Here is an 18,924-nt window from a genome sequence, read left to right as displayed (position 1 = left end):
AGCCAATTGATTTATGTTTAAAGCTGATCTAAGCCAGGTTTTCTGATACCTACAGTCAAAAATACCCTAACTGATATAGAAAGGAAGCAAGAATGAAAATATGTCAGTAGAATGTCTAAGGAAGACAAGTGTTGGGTGGTATTGAATGGTAAGAGACTTTGGGTAGCCAAAATTGGGGATATATTTTAGCTTTTAATTCCCATTTGACATACAAATAAACCAGAACCAGGGAGCTAAATAAGAAGCAACCTGCCTGATTCCACAAGTTGGCTAACTAAGCGTGTGGCTGGAACTAGAAACCAAATTCTTTAATTCAGTACCTTTCCCCTTATACCACAGCCGTTATACCCATGGAGAAACATACCCCATCCGAGGGCAACAAATCCCTGGAGGCACTTCCTTTCCGAGAAGAAAGAGATGACGAGGAGTGTGTGAAGGTAGAGGCCTTCTACCAGCAGCCAGGCGTAGTTGGCCATGATGCAGTACTGGAAGAAAGCCATGACCAGCTTACAGCCCACCTGGACAGAGAGAGGCAGGTGAGCCCCAGGCTAGGTGACAGTGGGCCTCCCTCTAGTGGCCACCCCCAAAGGAAGTGACAGGGTGTGGTAAGGGTCAGGTCACAGAGGGAGTCTCTGGGGCTCATGGCCATCCGCTGTGACCTTCCACTCTCAAAAGACCAGGCCTACAGAGGTGTCTAGAGGGCGGAAGTCCACATGCCAACAGGCTCAGACAAGAAGGCTAATGGGCCATCACAGAAGCAGGAGTTGTATTCAAACCCTGGAACTGGCTGCCAGTTGTAAACCTGTGTCAGGTAGGGCCCAAATCCCACATTCCTCATTTGCAGTTGAGAACACGTCTGGAGAAGGAAAGGGATTTCTGAGCAATGGCCTAACAAAATCCTTTCCAAGCTATTTCCACAGAAACAGATGAAAAGAAGGGACGTACCAATTATGTCAGGAGGCAACATTGATTATAGTGAAAACAGCCCCTCATTGGCACACTGCGTCTGTTCTGGAGACCTCTAACTACTGGATGGGGATGGGTGTTGCCTGTGCCTGGTTATGGGCATGTCTCTTACAGGGATCACCAGAAGCCATGCCTGGGGACTTATGGGGCACAAGCCTCCCTTGCCAGCAAGGCAACCCTTCCGACACTACAGGGGTCTCCTTTGCTTTCACTAAGCTGTTCCCTGGGGAGAAGACAGCTTCTGGGATAGCCCAAGGGCTGCTACATGGACTGCTTCGAGGTCACATCCACAGAGGAGGAGCGCCCAGTGCTGCCCTGCTGGCCAGCTGTGGTTCCTGGCCTACAGCCACCCATAGATTCTGATTCTAGGCAGGGCTCATGCTTGGCCTGTGAGTCTGCTGTTTAGTGGGCCCCAAGGAGGTTCCCTGCTGGCACTGCTAGACTTCTGGCTAGTTGAGGTGGGGGGCCTGAATTTAAGTTTTTTTTTTTTTAAGATTTTATTTATTTATTCATAGAGACAGAGAGAGAGAGAGGCAGAGACACAGGGAGAAGCAGGCTCCATGCAGAGAGCCTGATGTGGGACTTGATCCAGGGTCTCCAGGATCACACCCTGGGCTGCAGGCAGCGCTAAACCGCTGTGCCACCTGGGCTGCCCGAATTTAAGTCTTCTGACTCTCACTCTGGTACTCTTCCTTCATCCTGCCAATCTCCCTGGGAGATTCCGTTTGAGTCGGAAAACACACACACACACACACACACACACACACACACACACTCACACAGAATTATAAACCTTAACAGATCTGTAAGGAATTACAGATACGAGCCAGGGAGGGAAGGGGAGTGACAGGCAGGTTGATCAAACCAATCTCAATCTCCAATCCCTTTCTCCTTTGTTTGCCTCTGCTGTGGAGATTATGATAGTAAAAACCTCAATCTCCCAGCTTCCTTTGCAGTTAACTATGGAAACATGACACAGTTCTAGCCAATGAAATGTAGACAGGTGTCTTGGGGGCAGACATTCTTTCCCATCCACAAAAGGCAAAGCTGCCCAAAGACAAAAGCTGTTTAACCTTGACTGTCTTGCTTGGCTGGAACATGGATGTGAGGCCTGGGGCTGCAGCAGCCATATTGTAAACATGTGGTGTAAAGCACGGAATCAAGCACGGTGGAGCATAAAGAAGGAAAATGATTGTGTCCACCATGGCATCATGGAGCCCCTGTGCCACCTCCAGATTTCCCATCTGCGGACTGTTTATGTGGGAAACCCCCATCTGTCTAAGCCACTGATGCATAGTTTTCTGTTATATGCGGCAAAAGGAATTCCCAACTGATACACAGAGTGATATTGCAAAGAATTAAGAGTCGTCATCTGAGCCTGCAGAAGGAGGAAGGGGGTTAGATTTAACAAAACAATAGTTTCACTACAGACCTGCAGATGTGGACACACAGGCGTGTGCTCCCATTTTGCTTTCTACAACCAACCTCAATCCTCTTTAGACTTGGCCATCTGTCCACAGCTGGGACTTGGCAGGTGGAGGGAAAGCCTCGCTACCTATCTCATTGCTCCAGTGGCTAATCCACTCCTAGATGCTGGGAGTCAAAGGGCAGCCTCCAGCAGCTTCCTGACAAACTGCTCACAGGCATGACCCAGACTGTGCACTGGAGACGCAGGACTCTCCCCCCATCCCCAGGTCTAGTCCAGCACCGGCCCCTCTGCTCTAGGCATGAAGTGCAGCCAAAGTAGGTACTTGGGGGCGGGGCAATGGGGCCGCCACCCTTTCAAAAATTAGGCTGGGGAAGGCGGGCAGGCCTGGCCACACGCTGGGGCCTGCAGGTGTGTTACCCTGTGGGCATCACAGTGAGCAACATCGTCCGAGGAGAAGAGCACCGCGTCCTTGATGAAGTTGGACAGGGCACGCAGGATGAAGGACACGAAAAGGTGCATATGGATGTAGTTTCGGGTGCAGTGGAGCCTCCTGGAGGGAAAGAATGCAAGGATGTGGGGCCAGAGCCACAGGCACTCTGCCACACATTAGCTCTACGACCTTGAGCAAACCTTTTCACCTGCCAGAGCCTGAGCCTCCTCCTCTGCAGAAAGGGTCAAAGTCGGATACTCGTTCAGTCTTCTGGTACCAGAAGTAGGCTTTCTTATGGGGAACCCATCCCAGCGCTGGGTGGGGGTGGCTCCAAACCCCCTACCCTGTTGATAGACCTGACCAGTCAGAGTACTCCAACCCCTGGCTGCAGTGATTGGCTCAGGCTGGGTGTGCGACCCAAGCGCGACCTATGAGAACCTCCCCCCACCCCACCCCAGGACTTTCACTGCAACTAATGGGCAAGCGGCTCTCCTTGTCCTGATGTGGCTGAGCCCGTGGAATGTACCCCTGGGGCTGCTGGTGGTTGTCTCTGCCACCCCTGCAGAGAGCCTGCCTAGGGATGAGGCCAATGCAGAGTCGAGAAAGGGAGGGAGACAATCTAGTTCTGCTGATACCTTTGAGCACCTAGATCCAGCCATTCCTAAAGCCGGGAAGATACTCCCGACTTTGTCAATTATGTAGGTCAGGTCACCTTTGTTTCCTTAAACTGTTTTAAGGTGGATTTCTATTACTTGCAACCAAGAGTCTGGCTAACATCCCTATGAAATGGGGCTCATGATACCTATCTTACAGCGTTGTGTGAAAATTACAAATAGCACATGTAAAGCAAGTGGTGCAGTAAGTTCCTAGATATGGTCAGGAAATGCTAAATGAATAGAAATATGAATAAGGCCACAGGGATATTAGTGTTTTGCCACAGGTAAGATTGAGAGCAAGAGGCCACAAGGTGGCCCACCCATACCTTCCTTTTTCTGGCCCAAGTAATTTAAAGAGACCCAAGTTCTGTGCCTGGAGAAGGCTGGGGAGACAGAGGGCTGGCAATGTGTTCTCACCGGAAAGCACAGAGGATGCTGAGGGCGACCAGGAGCATCACCAGGGAGGAGCTATAGCCCACGGTGTACATGACCTTCAGCTTCATCAGGTACTCGTGCTGCAGAGAGAGGCGTGTGTCAGCCCCACCCACCGGCCCACCTGGCCGCCTGTGCTGTTTTCTGCCTCAGAGATACCTGCTGGGGCCACTTGAACCTTTCAATAGGGACTGCTACACTGATCACTCCATGGGCCTCAATTCATAGACTGGGAACATCTTGGCTTTGGAGAAAGCCTCGGGGATCATCTGCTGCCAAACTCAAGCTTCTACTCCATGTATAGCGCCCCTTACCACCACCCTGAATTCAAGCCTTTTGCTTGAACACCTCCAGGAATACAGGCTCACTGCCTTTTAGGAAGTCAGCTGCTATACAGCAGTGCAAAATATTAGATCATTTTTTTCTCCTGTGAAGCTAAAGTCTATTACTTTTCAATTGTACTTATTGGTTCTTCTTCTGGACCCACTCCTGGAGCCACTTGAAATAAATTGAATTTGTCCGTACCTAAGGCCTATCGTTATTTTTAAAAATAAACGTGTCATTTTGAGATCGTTTTGGACTTATAGAAGAGTTGCAAATATCGTACAGAGATCCGTCATTTCTTAATACTGCTATTCTACTCACTCATCTCTCACATACATTCTCAGAATGACATTTTTCCTGTGTCTTCAATCTCTTGCCACAATCCTTCATCCTTCTGTTCAATTGATATGCTCTATTGTCAACATCCTTCCTAAATAAGACACCCAGAACTGGTAGCTGGAAAGCTCCAATGTATTCTCTGACCAGGAAGGAGGATCATCACTTCCCCTGACCTGTACACCGCATGCCTATTAATGCAGCCAACCACCACCTCACATTACTGACTCATCTTTGATTCAGAAAGATCTCAATGGGATGGAAAAATGTGACATATAAAGATAAATATAAACTTTGCATCTTTTAGATAAAAAAAAAACTAGTATGACAGTCTTAAAAAGAAATCAGAGAAATGAAAATTAAACAAATAATGTTATATACCATTTGTTCCCAACCAAATTAGCAAATATTTAAAGGCAATAATATCCTATGCAGGTGATGGTATAGTGGGAGTAAAAATTGCTTCAATCTCTCTGGAAAGTATCATGTATCAAGAACCTTTGAAATATGCATTCCGGGATGCCTGGGTGGCTCAGTGGTTGAGAGTCTGCCTTTGGCTCAGGTCCTGATCCCAGGATCCTGGGATCGAGTCCCACACCAGGCTCCCTGCAGGGAGTCTGCTTCTTCCTCTGCCTGTGTCTCTGCCTCTCTCTCTGCGTCTCTCATGAATGAATAAATAAAATCTTTTTTAAAAAGAGTATTCCAAAAAAAAAAGTGTTCTCCTTTTGACCTCCCTTCTACCTCTAACAATTAGTTCTAAGAAATGAGCACACACACACAAGAAGAAATAAACACAAAAGGAAAAGCATATTTATACATCACAAGATATTTATCACAGAATCATTGTGATGAAAAACACTCAAATGTCCAACAATAGAAGAACAATTAACAAAATTATTTTAAATTAAATTATTTTAATGTATGCCACCATTAAGATGATGCTCACCAAGAGTTTTAAAAGATGTCAGCACATGCTAAGAATGTAACATTAAGCGAAAAAGCAGAATTCAAATTTTACATGTACAGTGTGATTCTTGCCATCTGTTTTAAAAAAGTGGTAAGTTGAATGACATGAAAATGCCCTTTTTTTTGTAGGTCAAATGATTGAATACTGGTCATTTCATGTGGTTCAATCTCATACATGCATAGATCACAAGATTGTAAAAAGATGTATTAGATGTTAATAATGGTTAACTTGGGGTGGTAAGTTTGTGGACATAGTTGTTATTTTTATTTGTATTTTTTCCACACTTTTCATTTCTCTCCAGTGGGTAAGTACTATTTTATAGCCAGAAGAAAAGGGTAATTAATTTAAAAAAAAAAAGAAAAGAAAAGAAAAAACAGGCACAAGGATAGTTTTGGGGAAACCTTGCTGACAGCTGTTCATATGAAAATGACCTTGAAGTTCAAATGGCCCAAGCTCCATGGTGTTAATATTGCAGAGAAAGAATGCGGCTTCAGAGCCCAGAGACAAGGTTTCCAAACCCAGGGCTGTTACTCACCAGCCGTGTGACCTTGGGCAAATTACTTAACTTCTCTGAGCCTCAGATTCCTCATCTGCAAAATGTAGATAATATCTACTTTGCAGGCTTGTAGGAACAAATAAGGTATCAGGTGGGGTATCTAGACAATGCCTGGCACTTAGAAGACACTTGGAGCGTGTTAATTTTTCCCCACCTCCACCTCCACCCCCATCATCCTTCCACCCTTCAACACAAGTCATCGGTCATATGAAGTATGAGTATGAGAGAGCTGCTAAAAAAATTAGGCCAATCTCAGTTACAAAATGGAGTGCTGTGGGACAGCAGGAAACATTGGGGTGTTTAGAATGTTATGTCCAATTCTGGGCATGGTATTTTAAGAGGCACGTTGATAAATTGGAACATTTCAGGAGAAGGGAAGAGTGCGTGAAAAAACTGGGTATATTATGCCCCAAGGAAACAAACAAACTTGGGGGAGATAAGTATTAGAATGACTGACAGGTAGAAGCATAAGACCCAGTGTGTGAGCTCCAGGGTGAGGAAGTTACCAAAAAGAAATCTGACTCAGGGGATCCCTGGGTGGCGCAGCGGTTTAGCGCCTGCCTTTGGCCCAGGGCACGATCCTGGAGAACCGGGATCGAATCCCACGTCGGGCTCCCGGTGCATGGAGCCTGCTTCTCCCTCTGCCTGTGTCTCTGCCTCTCTCTCTCTCTTTCTCTCTCTCTGTGACTATCATAAATAAATTTAAAAAAAAAAAAAAAAAGAAATCTGACTCAGGGTGACCAAAAATTTTCTGAGAGCAAGAGGTAGCGTTTGATGGGATGGTTGCCATGTGACATTGAGCTTCCCTGCTGAGATGACTATGATCCCAGAAGCCAGGAGCCACCTCCCAGGAATGAGGAAGAGAGCCAAAAAGGCAGTAAGCTGCCTTTGCTAAATTAACCGTGCCTGGACTTTGGGACATCGAGGAGCAGTCAGATGTTAAGAAATCAGAGGACCAATAAATGTCAGCCTACAATCTTGCCATGGGCAGGATGAGCCCCATACCTGAGGGCATGAGCCTCACTCCTAGGAACACATGGTTTGGCAGCTCCCAGTTCAGAAGCAGATTTGGGCCAGTCTGTGACAGCATGAGGAGGCAGGGGGTGACATGTATGGGGTGTTTGGCCTGAATATTCTGCACTGTCCTGAGGTCGGGTTTATTGTCTGCCAGGGAACCCTCAGGACGTCAGCCAACCCCACTTGCTCCTGCATTGTGTGTTTAAGTTCTGACCCAGAAAGAGCTCTCCTCCCAGGAGGCCTGCTGTGTCCTCAGTATGCCAGCCCTCCACATCTGCAGTGGGTGCCACCCCCCAGGGGGCTTGGGATCCAGAAGCCTCACTGCTGTCTGTCCTAGATCAAGCTGCGTGTCTCTCTGCTGTATTTCCTGACTGGGCCAAATTCCTTCTGCATCCTCTAGATCAGGGGTCAGCATCCTCTATATCAGACTTTTTCTGTAAAGGGATAGATAATAAATGTTTTAGACTTTGGATGCCATTTGGTGTCTTGCCGCTGCTCAGCTCTGCTCTTGTAGTGCAAATGGCTGTAGCTATGTCTCAATAAAACTTTACTTGCAAAGGCTGTGGCAACCTCTGCTGTAGGTAAGCAAACCCATTTTATTCACTCAAGTGGCAGCCTGGTCTTTCTGCCTATTGGAGTCCACTATGGGCATTTGTCAATAAGTAGAGTGGCATGTGCCAAGTAAGGAAATTGAAAAAAAGACAACCAACAAATGCACATTTCCATCATCATTTGATTAAAAGAAAAAAGACATTTCTTTTTCAGTCAATAGGATGATTCAGATCTCAGAGTAAAAGACAAAGCATGGACCAGAATCTAGGCTCCAGTAAATCACACAGTCTGGAAACACTTCTGATCTTAGGGATTTTAATTTTTTAAAAATTTTTTATGGGCATTGAAGCCAAGATAGGTCTCCTTTCCACTATTTTTGGTCAATTAAAATTCTGAGTTAAGTCCAAACTTTGCACTTATCTTTGTTAAATTTTAGCTCCCGGTTATTTTAGTTTCAATCCTGGATGAATATCATGGTTAAGGCCCTGGGCTTTGTCCTTTCCCAGCTGACTGGTCTAAGCCAACAGTGTCTCAGATGTGGTTTCAATAGAGATAACTCACAAAAACAAAAGCTCCCTGGGGTCCTCAATAATTTTTAAGTGTGTAAAAGGGTACCAAGGCCAAAAGGTTTGAGAACCACTGGCCTAGGTCAATCCTGTGTCCCATCCCTTTGCCAAGGATGGTCCAGGGGTGGACAGGCTCAAGTCATTTGGGGCCTCAAGTCATATGAGGACAAGCTTGCGGGGGTTTGGGTAAAGAAGTTTTCCTACTTTTAGGAAAGAGCCATAGAAAATCAGGCTGTCCCTCCTCCTGGACAAGCAGGCATCAAGGAGTCTGTGGCTGTCATCACCAATGGCAGTCACCTTCCATCAAGAGAGGTGCCAGCCTCAAGAAGAAGCCATCAGGATAGCAGGTGGAGAAATGGAAAGAACTCATCCTTCGGCAGCTTCTTAGGGCTGCTTTGTTAAAGAATTCTGAAGCCTGTTTTCTGCACCCCCAGTTACATGAGCCACATTTGTTTATTAGGCAAGTTGGGAATTTCTATTTCTTGCAGCCCAGAGCATCCTTTTGAACCTTAAGATGCCATCCATCATAAGACGGTTCTTTCTTAATTTTATGGCTTTTGACAATGTGATCACATAAACTTCCTGTCCTCAGATACTCAGTGATAGAAGTGGTAACCTGCAGGGGTCCTTCAAAACCATCGGTACCCACTGATCAATGCTTGTTGGTCTCGTTATTAAAGCACCCTGCTCTGGCCAGATCTGAAGACCTCGTGTGTTTCCCCAAACAGGATGACAAGCCCTGGGAGGGAAGAAACTCAAGTCTCCACTCTGGTTCCCCAATTGGTCTCCATACAGAGCAGAACTGGCCAGAGGTAAGAGTCTTAGAATAAATTCAGAAGTGGGTATGGTCTGTCTCAAGACCTCATCCTTTCTCCCTTCACTCTGCTGCTCTCTCCTCCCCACCCATGCTTCTCTAACACCCTCACCCCATCCTCCAAGGGACCAGTAAACCTGTCCATCTGGACTCCCACTGGGGAGTTTAGCCCACGGGGCTACAAAAGAGCATCTCACAGGGGGCATGCACTGTACTAGGGAGGTAGCAGAAGCTAGAGGAAGGATAGGACGCCTGGGTGGCTCAGTGGTTGAGCATCTGCCTTTGGCTCAGGTCGTGATCCTGGGGTCCCAGGATCGAGTCCTGCATTGGATTCCCCACAGGGAGCCTGTTTCTCCCCCTCACTGTGTCTCTGCCTCTCTCTGTATTTCTCATGAATAAATAAATAAAATCTTAAAAAAAAAAAAAAAAAAGAAACTAGAGGAAAGAACACAGGCTCTTTTTGGAATTAACTTGGTTTGACTCTTGCCTCCACTAGTTTCTGAGCATGTTCCTTAACCCCTCTGAGCCTCAGTTTCTTCATCTGCAAAATAGGGACAATTTTACAATGAATCTTTCTGAGGATTTCGTGTAACTGTATCAAGCAGCCAGCTCACGGTAGGTGGTCACTACAACAACAAACATTCATTGGGCACCTGGTAGGTGCCAGGCATTGTGCTGGGGTCTGGGGGCCTGGAAGTGAACAAGCTACTGATTTGTCCCTGTAATATCCCTACACCTAGACCCAAGTCTGGCTCATAGTAGGTGCTTAATAAATGTTGGTTAAGTGAATTAAAGCCTTTGAAGAGCTCGCATTTTAGTGAGAGAGATGGATGCCCATGGCACATGCTGACAATTTCATTTAACGTAGTAGGTAGTAGGTGGGGGCCAATGAAACATATTAAGGGAGCCCATCCTGGGGTGGGGAGGTGGGAAGAAAGGGCTTTCTGGAGTTGATGGGCAGGAGTGGAGTCTTGAAGGATGTGTACAAATCAGGCAGGAAAAGTAAGGATGAGGGGCTCTCTGAAACTCCTGGGCACTCCGGGCACCCGGAGAAGCTCAGCCCACTGGTCAGCATCCCCTCTTAAATGGGCCAGCCCTATACCAGTCTGCTCGTTTCTTCCCATCAGAGCCCAAGACACCCCGAGAGCAAACATTTATTGAGCACTTACTGTAGCCAGGCACCCTGCTCAGCACTTCCCTGGGTTACCTCATTTGGTTCTCTTGACAAGTCTGTGAGGTCACAACCATTATTAGCCACATTTCCTCGATGGAGAAACTGAAGCACAGAGAAGTTAAGTCCTTCCCTCCCCGACCAAGGTCACAGTCAGGGTTCAGACTCTCCAGTCTGGGTCCAGGCATTTAGCCACCATGTTGCTTCTCTTTCGCTTTCATGACTAAATCACCCCCTGTCTCGTGGTGGCACAGGGCAGTTCTCACCGTGTCTGGGTCTTCGGGAACACCATCTCCGTCATGAACACCAGACCAGGGCAGCGAGGCAGGCCCTGTGAACCCCAGGTGATGAGCAGGGGACATGGGGGGTAACAGGAGCAGCTCCCAGTCCCCTGATCTTGACCCGGGGCTGGCCCTACTCTGTCCTCTCCCAGAGGGCTTCTCACCCTACAGGCCCCCACCTGGAAAAGAGGGGCAGACAGGCTTACCCGCTTCTCATTGGACGAATCATTCACGTTAACCCCACAGGCCAGGTCCGGCCTGGGGAAGGTCTCCGACCAGCCATCCTGCGTGCAGTTTCGAAACATGGAACCTACGGGGGCCAAGCATCCTGCAGGTGAGCAGCACCCTATGGTCCCAGCAGCTTTCCTCCGCTGGACCCCAAGCCCCCCATAGGACTTGAGGTCACCCCATCCCTCACCTCCATTCCCACCCCCACCCCACCCCTCACCTTCCCTTCCCAGGCTCCAATCTCAGCTCCAAGGTCCCTTGGCGCTCCAGGAGGGACTTCCCCATACTCCACCCCTACTGGCTGGGGTGCCACTTCTGGCTTTTTGAGGGTTTTCCCAAAACAGGGGCTGCTCCCCAATCCGCTGGGTGTTCACAGGAGGTGAATAATAAACCTTCACGCTGGGAGGACACCAGTACTCTTTCAAGGGATTGCAGCGTCCCATAAGATTCAAGAGGCCAAGTGTCGTGCTCAAGGACAACAGCCTCAAGCAATTTTGATTATACAACCCTAACCAAAAAAAACCCATTCACCTCACTAATGATGATTTATTTACTCAATTATAAAATTCTGAGCTCTACTATAATAACACATGGTGATTACTATGTGCCAGACACCGTTCTAAGCCTATGGCAGGTAGCAACTCATAATCCTAGCAAGACTATGAGCTAGGCAGTTACTTTTCCTGTAAAATAAATTATAACATGTAAATACTGCATCCATTTTACAGTTGGGGAAACTGAGGCAAAAGCAGTTAAATAATCTGCTTAAGATCACAGCATAGGATGTGGGGGAAATGAGATTTGACCCCAGGTCTCCAACCCTTAATCTTAGCCACACACTATGTACTGGCCCCCTTTCTTTCTCCTGGTTATCCTGATCCCAGGTCTGCACTGTCGTTTCATGGCTGGCTTCCCCGAGAATCTGGCACCCTTGGAAAGGATCTGGCCACACCCATGGTGAAATTTGCTCTGGCTCCTGGTGCTACTGCCGCACCAAGGAAGTTCCGTTTCAAATCTAAGTCCACAACCTGCTAACCAACACCTGAAAACCACCACCAGAGCAGCGGCACTGAGGTCAACCTCCCAGGGGGCCACCCCTCATGGAAAGGAGGGTCTTCTCAGTCCTTCAGGCCACACGTCTGCATTTCTCTGCATTGTGAATCACAGGATAACTGCAGTCTTCCCGCAGAGCTCACTGCCCTTCTCCAGCACAGGGCCAAAGCCAAGTCCAGAGCCCCACACACAGTGGTGGCTGGCTTTCCCGCCTCCCCTGGCAGAGGATGAGTTCTTGAGGGCTCCAGGTGCCTACCCAGACCCCTTGCTCATCTGTTTGCTGACCAGCTGGCCAGAAGAGCCACTGAGTGCAGATGAAGCGCCCTCTCTAAACTCTTCTATAAGAGAACAGGGAAGTTTGCCTACAAGGACCTTTTAGAACAGCAGCCTGAAGACATGGGAAGGGGAGCTGCCAGCTGAGAAGGAAGCCTTGGGAAGCCACCAGGAGGAGGTGCCTTCCATTGACTGAATGGTTCACAGGGCTCAGGGTCAAACAGGTTCCAATGAACTAGAGAAATCTGGCTGGCATTTCTAGAACCAGCCACGATGCTAATGTACAGATTCTGATCGAATCGTCATAGCACCCAGTGAGGGAGGTACCACTAGCTTATTCTACAGACAAGAAAACCGAGCCCCAGAATTGAGCAACAGTCCCCAGCCAGGATGTGACTCTGCAGTCCCGGGGAAGCTTCTAGCACCAGGAGACCACGGACTTCTGGATCTAGGGAATGCCAGTCCATGAGGGCTCCTGAGACCTGGAGGACGGGTTTCCAACTAGCCAGATCTGAGTCTGAAACCCGGCACTGCCTCTTGGCCATCTGGGTGTGACCTTAGGGGCATCACTTCTCTGTGCCAGTGAGAATAACCACTCACTCTGCAAGACTGGGCAGGAAACATGATAGCATGCGGAAAGGGCCCAGGCTGGTGCCAGGCACAAGTGAACACCAGAGTGTGACTCCCTCCTCCTTTTAGCTTTTCCAAAATAGACCAGGGGTGGTAGGGCTTGGAGTCATGGAATTTACGAGGGGGTGGGAGATTTCCACAGTTAAGTCAAGGGAGTGAGGCTGTGCAACAGGAAAGAATGGTGGTCAGATTTAGGCCGGCTGGATGGGAAGTTGAATTAAGAGAACACAAACTCCCTGGAGCCCAGAACTAGGTATCGTATCAGTGTGTGCCTAGAGGCTGGCCTGGGCTGCCTGTTTGAGGGTCTCCTCCTCACTGACCCAGTGGGATGCCCCAGACAGAGGCTGCATGTGATCCAGGCCAGGCCCTGGTGTGGCTAACAAGGCAGTGCCCTTTGCTGACAGGGCTCTTTGCAGAACTGTGGCAGAGACAAGGGTTGGGCTCTCTCTAGAGTCCCTTCAACCCCACCCACTTCCTCTGGAGTTAATTTCTAATAGGTCAGGGGTTGTTACCAGGTTCAGGACACTGTATACCTTGAGGTTCCTTGCAGGTACAGTCAGTATTTTTGTGCATATACATATGTGCAGTTTGGAGAAGAGCCCGTCCACAGCTTTGATCCAATTCTCAAAAGGCTCCAGGACCCTAATCAGGCAAGGAACCTCTACTGCTTTAAGACTCCAATCCCAAGATAAAAGGGAAAGGCCAAAGCCTGCCCCTGCCCGGGAGGTGTGTTTTCTAACTAGGAACTCCGAAGACCGGTGCTCCATTAAGAATCACAGGAATGCATCCTGGAGGGAACATTCTAGACCTTGGCACATACAGAAAAATATCTGGGGGCAGATTCCGGCCGGCAGTTTCCTCAGTCACATGCACAGCCAACCCCTGGGCCCCTGTAGTGGGTGCCCTGAGAAATAGTTAAACTTATGATTATTATTTTCTTCTTTCAAAAGGAAGGGTTGGTCCAAAACACCCGACTGTCCTCATGTCCTCACTGGGTGCTCCTCCGTGCGTTGGGCTGGGGGCCCCTGGAATCCTGCGGGACTGAGGGAAGCTTTCCTTCCTGACTGGGGTAGGCGGATCTGGGATCTCTGGGGAGGGAAGGAGGTGCTAAGAAGATGGTTCTTGGTGGCTGAGGCCAGACTAGTGCTGACCCGCGCCCCTGGACTGGCTGGTACCCTGGGCCTGGGGCTGGGGGGTTGCGGGGGACGGTGAGATGACACTGCCCCCCAACAGGCGCAGGGCTCTCAGCGGGCTGGGCCTCCCCGTGGACGCCGAGACGGGTGGTTCCTGCGGCCCCGCAGCGACACCGCGTGGCAGCAAGAAGAAACTGCAGCAGAGGTAGGGGCGGGACCCCAGCTTCCTCACCCGCAGGGAGCAGACCTGGACCTGCACCCCCGGTGAACTCCGGTGGGTCTTTTTTTTTTAAGTATTTTTTTTAATTGGAGTTCAGTTTGCCAACATATAGCATAACACCCAGTGCTCATCCCATCAAGGGCCCCCCTCAGTACCTGCCACCCAGTCACCCCCACCCTCCGCCCACCTCCCTTTCCACCACCCCTACTCCGTTTCCCAGAGTTAGGAGTCTCTCATGTTCTGTCTCCCTCTCTGATATTTCCCACTCATTTTCTCTCCAGTGGGTCTTGAACAATTAAAGCGTAGGGGATCCTCCAGAAGGAGTCAGTGGGCTACTAGTTAATGAGGCAGGCAGGCGTTCTAGCAAGTGATCTGGAAGGATTTGGCCATGAGCACGGCTCTAACTGGCCCGGCTGCAGGAAGGTAGGAGGGATGATGGTGGGGGAGGCAGAGGTGCTGCGAGCGCCGTGAGGGAGAGGCTGGGAGAGGAGGAGAGCTTCAAGTCCCTCCAACAGGAGAACTCGGTCAGCGAGGAAGGAGCACTGGACAGGGAGTCCAGGATCTGGTCCTGGCCTTGCATCTGACCAGCACATTGCTCCAGGTCAACCATGTGTGGATTAATCTTGTGTGTTGCGAGCTCTAGGGACCCCCGACACAGACTTGGAACGGTGATGCTGGGAGGAAAAGACTGTTGGTAAGCCTGCAGACTTGTGTGTGCAGGATGGAGGTTGTGGGAGGGCAAGAAGGGAAAAGAGAGGGAGAGAAAGGACAAAGGAAGATATTTAGGGGCGCCTGGGTGGCTCAGTCAGCTAAGCATCTGCCTTCAGCTCTGGTCGTGGTCTCCAGGTCCTGGGATCCAGCTGTGAGTCAGGGCTTCCTGCTCGGCAGGGAGTCTGCTCTCTCTCTCTCTCTCTCCCTCTCTTTCTCTCCCCCATCCCTCCCCACTGCTCGTTCTGTCTCTCTTGCAAATAAATAAATAAAATCTTTTTTTTTAAGAAAAGAAAGATATTTAAAATTAATTTCCAAGCCCAGACTTATAGATTGGTCTTGTTTATTCTCCCCATTTTACAGAGGAGAAAATCGAGGCTGAGAATGAATAACTTGGGCTCTCGGGCGGAGATTGACACCTGGCTGGACCATGCTTTCCCATGTCCCTCGCAGGTCGGTGTCACCACCCAACTGAGTTCTGGCAAAGGCAGTGTGGGCAGAAGCAGGATCATGTGCAGGCCTGGTGCTAATCAGGGACAGCTGGTGTGGACGTCAGGCAGGCAGGTAGTGTCTGTATGAAGGCTTTGAGATTTGGGACACCTGTGTCAGCAGCTGGCATTATCCAAGCCGTAAGTGGAGAAGGGGGACTCGAACCTGTCTCCTGGTCCCCTGCAGTTCCCGTCTGCTGGGCATCAATGGCTGAGCAGGAGAGTGTGCTCCTCAGATCTGGGGAGGGGGGTAGGGGTTATGTGCACATGTGTGTGCACCTGCATACTGGAGAATTACACGGTGAGGAATTTACACTCCTCTCCCACACTTCATGGTCTTGGTCCCCCACCCCCAGTCATCCTTTCCTTTTTTTAAAATTTTTTTATTTTTTTTATTTATTTATGATAGTCACGGAGAGAGAGAGAGGCAGAGACACAGGCAGAGGGAGAAGCAGGCTCCATGCACCGGGAGCCTGATGTGGGATTCGATCCCGGGTCTCCAGGATCGCGCCCTGGGCCAAAGGCAGGCACCAAACCGCTGTGCCACCCAGGGATCCCTCATCCTTTCCTTACCTGGCTTTGGGATGCTGGTGGGTTTCAGTGTTAGACCATCTTTTCTGGTTCATTCTCATTAAGGTCCTCGTTGGTCAGGGAAAAAGGACAGCAGGGCCAGGCCAGGCTTTAGGCTTTAAATGACCTCATGGAGGGCAGGGGCAAAGGCCATGAAACTACCTTGCTTCCAGCCAGCGTCACCCCCATCTCGAGGTTGGAGTCCCACCTTGACCATGGCTTCGAGGACAGAGCATTGGTTTTGAAGTTGGAGAAATCTGGGTTTGAATCTTAGTTTCTCCACCTTCTAGCTCTGAACCTTAGGCAAAGTGCTAAAGTTCTCGTAGTCTCTGTTATTTTTGCTCATTATTGGGTCAAGGGGAAGAGGCAAGGTCTCTGATGTACAGGGCAGTTGTGACAGTAAAATGAGCCCATGTTTATGAAAATGCCCAGCAAGGACTGGGGCTTTAGACCATGTCAGTCCCTGAATATTCCCTGTCGGAGACAGTCCCACCTCCCTGCCTCAAATTAAGAAAATCCTTGGGCAATCTGGGTGGCTCAGCGGTTTAGCGCCGCCTTCAGTCCAGGGCCTGATCCTGAAGACCTGGGATCGAGTCCCATGTCAGGCTCCCTGCATGGAGCCTGCTTCTCCTTCTGCTTATGTCTCTGCCTCTCTCTCTCTCTCTGTGTGTCTCTCATGAGTAAATAAACAAAATCTTAAAAAAAAAAAAAAAAAAAAAAACCTTGTAAACTGCAGTATTCCCCGGGGCAAGAGATCCCCAGGAGGCCAGGGGCTTTCAGGGAGGGCAAGTTTATCAGCAGGACCTAGTAGAATGGACAGATAGGAAGGAAGTGTTCTGGAAAGCTTGGTTGTGCCGGGGTGGGACCCAGACCCAGGGCCTGGAACAATCAATCGGTCTGGTTGCTAAGGGGACAGAAGCATGGAAGGAAATGGGGGAGCCTATATGGGGGTACGGGACAGAGAGAAGCAAGCCCAGTCTCCTTTATCATGTCCTAGTAAAGGCCTCCTGGCCCCTCCCTTAGGACCCTGCAATCGAGCCCACCCCATACCCCCAAGCAAGGCCTCCAATCCCCAGCAGGGACCACCTCCCACCATTCCATCCACCACTTGTCCCCAGAGGTTCCTGGGCCTCCAGGCCAGTGCGCGCCCCCACAAGAGGGCCACCTCCTGCCTCACAGCCAGCACCCCCTGCACTGAGTGGTTACCGTTTCTGCCAGTGAGCATCCGGAGGAATTGCGGGCACCCCACTTCCACAGTCTGTCCCAGAACGGAGGAGGGCCAGCAGCTCATGTTGTCCCACAGCCCCTCGCAACCTGCCAAGAGGAGCCGCAGCATTAGACAGGATGGAGCATGGGCCGAGGGCGTCCCCCACCACCTGTCACCGTCCCCAGCGCTCCGGGGCCTGCTTAGAGTTCCCATTAGTCAGTGACTCTCCGGGTCAGGAACCAAAGGCTGTCTGATGTGCCTTTGTATCTCTGGGGCCATCTACACAGTAAGCACTCACGCTGAAGGCACGAAGGAAGGAAAGAACACATATTATCTGATATCAGCCTTACAAGGGCAGGTCTGGATTTCTCTAGAACAGAAGAGCGAATACCTCTTGGTGGCAGCTTGCATTAGACTGGGGAGCGGGGGATCTCTAGCCTGGCTGCGTAGTGTCACCATCTAAGGAGCTTTAAAAACATACACCTTTAAAGCTTTACATCTAAGGAGCCTTAAAAACACCCAGGGATCCTGATTTAACCGGTCTGGGGAGGGGCCCAGGCATGACACTGTATTACCACAGGCTCCTGTGCCCTTCCCGGTGTGCATCCCTTGGAAAACAGGCTTGCATCTGCGCACTGACTCCTGAATTCCAGGATCTGGTCAGCCAGGTTCCAGCTGTGGACACTGCTCACCAGACCAGAGCAGAGACTGCCAGAGCTTGCGGGCTCCCAGTGACTCTGGCCTCCCCAGCTGCCCCTGGACGGCGACACTGCGCTGGGAAGGCCCGTAACGGGTGATCCGCTGTGTCTACGTGAGTTATTCTAGCCTCTGGAGTCTGGAAGATGGGGCTGACCCATGTCCTTTCTCTTCTCCAGAAGTCTCCATATATGACTGCAGGATGCCTCATTTACAATGAGCCACATCTCTTGTATTCGAAGCAGTTGGGGCATTTTCCAGCTGTGGAAAAATTCAAGGGCCTCTTTCCTCACTTTGGGAGAAATGAATTCAGGGCTGGGCCTGGCCAGGTCAGCCAAGGCATGGGCCCACGGCTCCTGCCCAGGAGGTCAGACAACCCACGTCCAGTTGGCCAGACAGATGGAGAGGGTGCCAGGGCATCTGGCAGGATTCCTGACCTGGGTCATCAGGCTGGGCCCATGGGGACACTGCCCTGGTGCAGATGGCAGCAGAGGAGCGGCTGGTGGTAAGGTGGGAGCAGGCTCCCCTCCACATGAGTAGGGTCCCCCTGACAGCTGGCTCATATCAGCCCTGCAGGAGAAAAGCCTGGGGATGGGGCCAACCCAGATCAGCGCTGCACATGCATCAGACCCTGTGGAGCCCGTAGGGGTTGGGTAAGGTCACTGCCCCACAGCATGGGTGATGGAGATGAGGAGCCCAAGCTCCAAAAGGCAAAATGACATGAGCAAGAGGACAGAGCTAATCCTGGTGGAGCCGGAATCCCACCCTCCAGGCTGCTTGGTGGCAGCAGACCTGATGCTACTACCTCCACGGGGCATTGCTCGTGTCTTGAGCACTGTGATGTGCTATGATGCAGCCACACTCTCTCTCCCAGCCTCAACTCAGAGGGCGTTGGAACAGACCTAGTGTTCCCAGTATGAGGAGCACATCCCCAGTGGCATGCTCTTCTAGCTGGTACATGGCTAAATGCTTTCCATTTTAATAGGTTACTCGTTTTTTTTTTTTTTAAAGAGGATTTAATATGCATTAAAAAGTTATAGAACTAGCATGTCACAGCTGTGATTTTATACCTGTTATTATTTAGGATGAGGCTAAGTTAAAAAGTAAAAGTCTATTGAAGAAAAGGGAATCCTTGGGGCACCTGGGTGGCTCAGTCATTTGGGCATCTGACTCTTGTTTTTGGCTCAGGTCATGATCTCAGGGTCTGGAGATTGAGCCCGG

At 49.9% G+C, this 18,924-nt stretch overlaps 1 protein-coding gene across 4 annotated transcripts in view; it reads right to left on the bottom strand.

Moving 5' to 3' along the window:
• SCTR (secretin receptor) overlaps nt 1–18,924 on the bottom strand; it is a 71,421-nt gene that overhangs the window by 18,082 nt on the left and 34,415 nt on the right. For all 4 annotated transcript variants that reach the window (XM_077861400.1, XM_077861401.1, XM_077861402.1 and 1 more), the window contains 5 exons: nt 17,007–17,114; nt 10,704–10,807; nt 3,899–3,996; nt 2,813–2,945; nt 365–518 (listed from right to left, as the gene is read on the bottom strand). In XM_077861400.1, the coding sequence (XP_077717526.1) occupies nt 365–518; nt 2,813–2,945; nt 3,899–3,996; nt 10,704–10,807; nt 17,007–17,114 (597 nt within the window). The remainder of the gene's footprint in view (nt 1–364; nt 519–2,812; nt 2,946–3,898; nt 3,997–10,703; nt 10,808–17,006; nt 17,115–18,924) is intronic.

The sequence above is a fragment of the Canis aureus genome, chromosome 20, assembly GCF_053574225.1.
Source record: "Canis aureus isolate CA01 chromosome 20, VMU_Caureus_v.1.0, whole genome shotgun sequence".
NCBI lineage: Eukaryota > Metazoa > Chordata > Mammalia > Carnivora > Canidae > Canis > Canis aureus.
The sequence above is the reverse complement of the archived record's forward strand: the minus strand, read 5'-3'. Positions and strand labels throughout refer to the sequence as shown.